This window comes from Austrofundulus limnaeus, unplaced genomic scaffold (genome assembly GCF_001266775.1).
Source record: "Austrofundulus limnaeus strain Quisiro unplaced genomic scaffold, Austrofundulus_limnaeus-1.0 Scaffold339, whole genome shotgun sequence".
NCBI classification, from domain to species: domain Eukaryota; kingdom Metazoa; phylum Chordata; class Actinopteri; order Cyprinodontiformes; family Rivulidae; genus Austrofundulus; species Austrofundulus limnaeus.
Genome location: NW_013952741.1, coordinates 120,434 through 128,315, shown reverse-complemented (window position 1 = coordinate 128,315; position 7,882 = coordinate 120,434). Strand labels below are relative to the sequence as shown.

General features: G+C 37.5%; 1 protein-coding gene across 1 annotated transcript; it reads right to left on the bottom strand.

The window, feature by feature from the left end:
• Positions 1–7,119: 7,119 nt before the first annotated feature.
• LOC106527721 (gastrula zinc finger protein XlCGF57.1) lies at positions 7,120–7,882 on the bottom strand (the record flags this gene model as incomplete). Its single annotated transcript, XM_014022703.1, is given in 1 exon segment — positions 7,120–7,882. A coding segment is annotated over 1 exon segment (686 nt), but the record flags the coding sequence as incomplete, so codon positions are not given.

Here is a 7,882-nt window from a genome sequence, read left to right as displayed (position 1 = left end):
TATATATATATATATTTTCATATTTTGCACACTGATTATGATACAGTTAATTCCAGTACACTATTATATTATAGGTATGTTATACTTAAAATACATGACAGTGTGTTGGAATAGAATATATTAATAAAAATATATTGTGAGGTTAACAAGTTGTTTATTATATATTAAATATATATTGCATCATATCTGCAGCTGTTGAGTTGGAGCTGACAAACACTGGCTAGTGAATTCTGCAAGTAGATCCTACTTTTGTAACTCTGACAAGTGTTYACTGACAGTGTTCATTAAATTTGGAGCATAATTTACATCGGTCTGCCTGCAGCTAACATTAAGTATTATTGAACAGCTGACCTGAAGGATTGCTTTACTAAAGCAAKCACAGAAATAACCTCTGAGTCAGTGTGAAATGTGCTTCTGTCCGTGAGTTTCATTATGTGCTAGTTTATAAAACAATCAGTYACTGCTGCGTTAATCTTCCTTTACTACGGCTCTACACGTATACATCTRGTTCACGTTGATCCACAATCCACACATTCAATGACGGAGCTTTTTACACAGGAGATGTCCGATCCAGATAATAACAGTCAGTGGTTATTGCTAAAACTGTTAGCTACCTAAAGCTACAGCTGGCTAGCTTCGTCATATGAAAAAAAAAAACACAAACCTGCGCTCATATTCACTTAAACACACCCGTTCTTCTTGAAATTGCTTTCTCCACCGATTCATTCAGTCTGCCTGATCCACTACTTCCACTTTCTGCACCTCCGTGAAGATTTAAGTTGGATATTCGCTCCGTTTAACTCAGGGTATTCTGACGCCATTTTTGACCTGGTTCTTCTTCGTGGGATTTATTGGCGGTTGGCAGACTACATAAAGCGCATTACTGCCACCTCCTGGTATGGAGTGTGTCTCATAATGTCTGTCATCCTGAACAAAAGTTGATTCCAAATTAATTTACTAGACTGGACGAACAAAACACACATTTATGTTTAATTTTAATACATCCCTGGTTCACTGTTGGTTACAAATAAATAATTAAATGGTTTGTTTTGTTGGTGATGTAATTTTTTCTTTCACCACTGGATGGTGAAAAATATTTTTTCTCACTGTAAACGGGAAAAAAAAACATAAAGATGGTCCTGATGCCACTCTTTTAAGTTTTTCTGTTAAGACAAATGTAAATGTTAAACATCATAAAACATGTTATGCATCAAAAGAAATAATACACTACTTAAATWAAAAAAAATAATCAATGTGGGGAAATTTACCATCTGTTTTTTTAAAACCCTCACTGTTATGGCAAACCATTCAATGAAAAAAACACGTCTGATATTCATGACTTTATAGTGTTATTGGAGTTGTGGTATTTTAGTCATGTGATTAGTGTTGTAGACAAGACCACCTAACCCAAGACCAAGTCAAGACCACAGTGTTTCAAGACCAAGACAAGACCAAGACTTTTAGGGCCTGGACCAAGTCGAGACCAAAAGTAGAAAAAAAATAATACATAAAAATACGTGTCCTAAAAGATGGAGTATTCTGTATAAATGAAGCTAACCTAATATATAGAGATAATACGTGAGTGCAGAGGAAAGAATTTTGCTACACAGGCAGATTGTTAACGTTAAAGATGGTAAAAGTTTGACGTTGTTCCCACTGTCTGAATGTGCAGCACTGCAGAATTTACAAGTTGCTGAACACTTTCTCCTGGTTGTTGTTGTTTCACAATGATATTGTTTATGTAGCCAAATTGKTTTACTTAAAATTTTGCAGACATCTTATACCGTACCCAGAGAACCACAGTTCACTTTCCTGGAGTGCTGCATGCAAGTGATRGTGGGTGGAGATGGGTGACAGAGGTTATATAGAACAAGTGGAGTGCTCAGAAACCACTGTGATCGGCTGTAGAAGCTAAAGGCTAACGCAAAATGGTCAAGTGTCTGGATTTCCCATTACTGTACCAGAAGAGAAGCAGGAAAACGTCTCATTTCACAACATAAGTCAGCAGATTTGATGTTATTTAGCTCAGTGTGATCTGAGCAGAACATAATGTAACAGATTTAAATTAAAATAATCTTATAAAGTCCATGTAATCACTGTTATTTATTGAACTGCTTATCAGATATTAGCTTGTGGAGCATACATACAGAGTGTAGCACTCTGCTGAATCATGCTACAATAAAACACAAACTATTAAATATTACTTTGTCCTGTGATTGATATTTAGACCTACAGAGTGTAAAATAATATTATAAATGTGAGCATTTTTAGGTTTCTGTTAGAGGAACCTGACCTCTTGATAAGATGGTTAGCTAATAGAGACATAGAGTTTCATCCTATAACAGGTATACAGAGAAGATTTTCTAACTGTTGACTGATAAATATTCATTATTATCATTATTTATGACAGTAAGAAACAATAACTATACTTTATCATTAGTCAACTAGCTAAAGTCTAAGTTACAGGCTGACCTCAGGTCTGGTTTAGATCATTATTTATAAATTATATATTTATCTGGTATAAATCTGCTGTTTTACATGAATGTTGAATGAAATTAACATGGTTAATAATTTTTTGTAAAAACATGACAGATAATTTGTGAAAAAGATCCAGTTCGGCTTGGTATTTATCTATCAGTTTCTGTGGTGACTGTGAGCTGTTGTCCTGTTTGGTCTGTTTCTGCTCCTCCATGCTGTCACAGAGGCTACCAGTGGACAGGATAGGTGGGGCTCAGTCTAGTGTTCTTATTTAAGTCTATGGTGACAGCCCATAACAAAAATGCACAAATAGTAATGAGTCAGGTTTGAATTTGAATCWGTAGCTACATTTTAAATCCAATGATTGCAAGAATGTTAATAAATAAATTGAACAATAATCTGGCTATTTAGTGATATTTTCACAGTTGTGGTCTTGAAATAAAATTCTGAGTCCTCAATGTTCGAGACAAGAACGAGTACAAATGCTGTCGAGTCTGAGACAAGACCAAGACCAACAAAAAGTGGTCGTGAGACCGGTCTCAAGTACTACAACACAATACATGTATGTGATTGACTATTTTACTCTAATATTTGAGGTCARTTCATAGAAAACTGATGGGTGCAGGCTGGAGTCACAGACCAACGAGTCACGTGGATCTGTTTAGTCCCTCAGCTACCTGGACCTGATGAGAYGTGACACCTGCTGCTCTCCTCCCAAGAGTTGTTTAATCTGCTGACATCAACATCAGCTTCCCTTCTAGTGTTTTTTTTTTAACTTCAGGAGTTTGTTTAATCCAGCACAACTTCCTCAATCGGCCTGAATCTGTGGTTGTGTTGTGTTTTTGAATCTGGACAGATGACACAAACAGGCTGCTGACGATTAACAGCTGGAGTTTTGTAGCTGCAGAGATTCTCCAACTCTGCTTTGTTTCCTCTCCAGTAAGAAGGTCTCACACAGGGTTTTAATGCCAAGTTGCAGGGTGGATGGATCACTCCACAGAGAGAACTCCTGACAAAGTGGGCACGTGCGTACTTGTTTCTCTGACCACCATCTCTGCAGACATTTTTTACAAAAGCTGTGGCTGCAGGACAGGAGGACTGGGTTGTCCAARATGTCTTGGACCAGGAAAGATCTTTTTGTGATTGACAAGATATTGGAACTCATAAAACTGTCCTTCAAACTTACTTTTAGTTTGATCCTTTGCCTTCTAAATTCTCCCGTTCAACGTTTGGATCATCAGGGTGCAGTGAATTCCAATGTCAGTATTTTCTGCTCAAAATGGTGAATAGATGAAGAAACAACACAAAGGTCACGACTCATTACGTCCTGAGTTAAAGAAGAGGAACCTGTTTGACACAGCTTCAGAGTCAATWTAGAGCAAAGATCTACTGATTTTATCATTTTAGATTCATGAACTAATGCATTAACGTTAAACTGAAATCTAGGGAGGTGTAGATATGATGACAGAGAAGTATCATGAGCTTAGCTGCTTTTTGAAACTAACCAGAGCCCCATGAGGACTAAGGTTCACCCTCCTCCCTGGATATTATAACTCCTGCAAAGCTCACTTATTTTTATGGAAACACTGACAAACATTCAGACTTTACATAAAACTGAGAGTCAAGACAAAACTCGAAGTACTGACTTTCCATGTATTTCACAATTAAACCAGGTTTTCCCGTGACTCTTTTCAGCACTCTAAAGCCTGTTTTAAAACATTATGCCAGACATGATGAGATGTGACGCCTGCTGCTCTCCTCCCAAGTAGGGCTGCCACAAACGATTATTTTTATTATCGATTAATCACCGATTATTTTTTCGAATGGTCAACTAATCGGATCATAYGTTATTTGAATATAAACATACAGCTTATTGCACCAGAATGCAGCTGCTATTATATAACAATGGTTAGATTTTAGCTATATGCTAACTAAAAATAATTGCTGTGGAAGGCAAGTTCTGCCTTACAGATATTGCACAGGTTTCTCTTTCATTTTCTTAAAATGATCCCACACTTTTGAGCTCCGTTGTTGGGTAGCCATGATACCAGAGCCTGTCTGTATAATGTCTTGTGACGTCCACGGCCTACCCCAGTTACYACTACTGTGCATGTGTGTCAAGGACAGAAAGGYAGATGTGGCAGTGGAAGGTGTCAAAGCAGTTTGGAGAAAAAAACAAAGTAAAGAACAAAAATAAAGAAAATGATTGATTATTAAATTAGTCATCGATTATTTTAATAATCGATTGGTGGTCGATTAATCGTGGCAGCCCTACTCCCAAGTGTTTGATCTGCTGACATTTAAGAGAAGAGACTGCTTTTTCACATCACCTTGTACTCATTTACTTCAACTAACTTTATTAATCATAAAACAATAAAAAATAAATGTTATGTTCTGTAACCTGGTAAACATTTTATTCATAACACATCAAATAAAATAAGAATAACATGAAATGTAACTTTTATATGCTTTGTATTAAGGTTCAATTCAGATGTTTCCATTTTTACGTTTTTTTTTTATACTTTACAAAACAAAACATATTGATGTGAACAAAATGAAAACTTAAAATTGTTACAAACTACAGTCAAAGTTTGTTTCTCCACCCGAAGGTGCGGAGAAGCCACCCTTTCATCCACTGGGGAAAACTCCACACAGGCACAAAGTCAGTGAGCCAAAAGCAGACCAACACCAGCTTGGCGCTTCTCATCATGAGCAACCCCACAGCAGAATAAAGTCCAGCCCCTCTTGAGGAGATCAGTTCTGGAGCCCATGCAGCGGGCAGCTATGTGAGTGCCCGGGGAGCAGTTGGGGGTTGGGTGTCTTGCTCAAGGACACCACGACATGTGGGCATGGCGGGGAGTCAAACCTGTGACTTTCGGGTCCCAAACCGGCTGCTCTACCACTACACYACAGCCGCCTCAGAGGGGGAAATTATGATAATTTATGACCTGCACCTTCACCACCAACCCACTGTCTCATGTCGTATTGAAGCTCACAGTTTAAATTCATGCTCATATTTTGAAATAAACATGGCTTCCTGTTCGTCCTGTGGCCTACCCATAATGCATCGCTTCAGTTTTACAATAAAYCGTTTAAAATTACTTATATATCTGCATGTTTTCTTACCGAAGCCTTAACATAATCATAAAAATTACCAAGAAGCAGCAGAACTAGCAACTACCATGACTTAAAAGACTATTTGAATTGATCACCTCCCCATACTGAGGCGACATGTGCCAATCTGTAAAAGAAAATTATCCTTCCACTGCTTCTGACATTTCTCTTGGTTATCACTGGAATGTTTTCTGGTGAATGGAGACAGACTTGTGCTTTACATTTAGCTTCTACATAGTTTTATTGAGCATATGTACCTTTGAACTTGCAGAATCAGACCTAAATAAGTTGAATAGCACTTTAGCAATTGCGCAACTAAATTTTGAATTAGCTGTTCATTCCTTTCTTAAGCCCAACCCCCCGGGTTCCTATTTAATTATTACTAGAAGTTATTTCAGTTAAACAGACATGTTTGGTGTCTACAGAAACATCAGATTCTTGGCCAGAAGCTGGTAAAATCATTTCTATAAACATCCAAGACAGTTAAAATTGCAAGTAGTTRAATATAAAACTATAAAAGTGAAAATAAAGTTGGTTTTAAAAAWTAGGCAAGTCAGAGATGTCAAAATATTTGTGTTAAACAGGAGGTATAAYGTGTGATTTGTGAWATTGTTTTATCACTACATTTATTACATAGGGTTCTGTACATTGTAATCATGATTAAAAGCAGCAAAATAAACTATTTCAAAAGGTAACAGATCTTTGTAATACTAAATTTATTTACATAAGTAACTGCTGGATGTTTGGCCCCTGTTCTGTTGGCCTGCATTAACTGTGGCCCCCCAGAGCAATTGAGTTGAATAGCCCTGTCCTAGGACCATTCAGGCGCACAAACTCCTCGACCCCAATAAGGTGATGACTCAACAGACACTAGTTCATTCGTCAGGTTAGATGTAAGGTCTCAAATTGTACTATACCAACCGATTGACCAGAATGTTGAAGGCTAAATGGCCATATAAAAAAACATAAAATAAATATTTTACCTACCCAAACCTATCTGCCCGAATTTGCAGTTTCTATTGTGTGTGGACTCTTTTGTGAGAGTTTAAACTACTCTTTTGACTAAATTCATGTCCACAATCCTTACATTTAAACGGTTTCTGCCCTGTGTGAACTCTCATGTGTTGATTTAAATTACCCTTCTGGCTAAATTTATGTCCACAGACCTCACATACAAACGGTTTCTGTCCTGTGTGGACTCTCATGTGTTTGTTTAAACTACTCTTACAGCTAAATCTATGTCCACAGTCCTCACATACAAACGGTTTCTGTCCTGTGTGGACTCTCATGTGTTGATTTAAACTAGTCTTGTGGGTAAATCTACGTCCACAGTCCTTACACACAAATGATTTCTGTCCTGTGTGGACTCTTTTGTGTGAATTTAAACTACTCTTTAGACTAAATTTATTTCCACAATCTTTACATTTAAACGGTTTCTGTCCTGTGTGGACTCTCATGTGTTGATTTAAATTACCCTTCTGGCTAAATCTATGTCCACAGACCTCACATACAAATGGTTTCTGTCCAGTGTGGATTCTCAAGTGCAAGATTAAATTACCCTTCTGGCTAAATCTATGTCCACAGATCTCACATGCAAACAGTTTCTGCCCTGTGTGGATTCTCGAGTGTAAGATTAAATTAGCCTTCCGGCTAAATCTACGCCCACAGTCCTTACATACAAACGGTTTGTGTCTTGTGTGGATGCTCATGTGCAAGTTTAAACGAGTCTTGTGGCTAAATTTATGTTCACAGAATTGACATACAAACAGTTTCTGTCCTGTGTGAACTCTCATGTGTTGATTTAAATTAGTCTTCTGGCTAAATTTATGTCCACAGACCTCACATACAAACGGTTTCTGTCCTGTGTGGACTTTGATATGTGAGATTAAAATATCTTTCCGGCTAAATCTATGACCACAGTCCTTACATACAAATGGTTTCTGTCCCGTGTGGACGCTCATGTGTTTGACTAAATTACTCTTGCGGCTAAATCTATGTCCACAATCCTTGCATTCAAATGGTTTCTGTCCTGTGTGGACACTCATGTGTGATTTTAAACTACTCTTTTTGGTAAATCTATGTCCACAATCCTTGCATTCAAATGGTTTCTGTCCTGTGTGGACACTCATGTGTGATTTTAAACTACTCTTTTTGGTAAATCTATGTCCACAATCCTTGCATTCCAATGGTTTCTGTCCTGTGTGGACATTCATGTGGGATTTTAAACTACTCTTTTCGGTAAATCTATGTCCACAATCCTCACATTCAAATGGTTTCTGTCCTGTGTGGA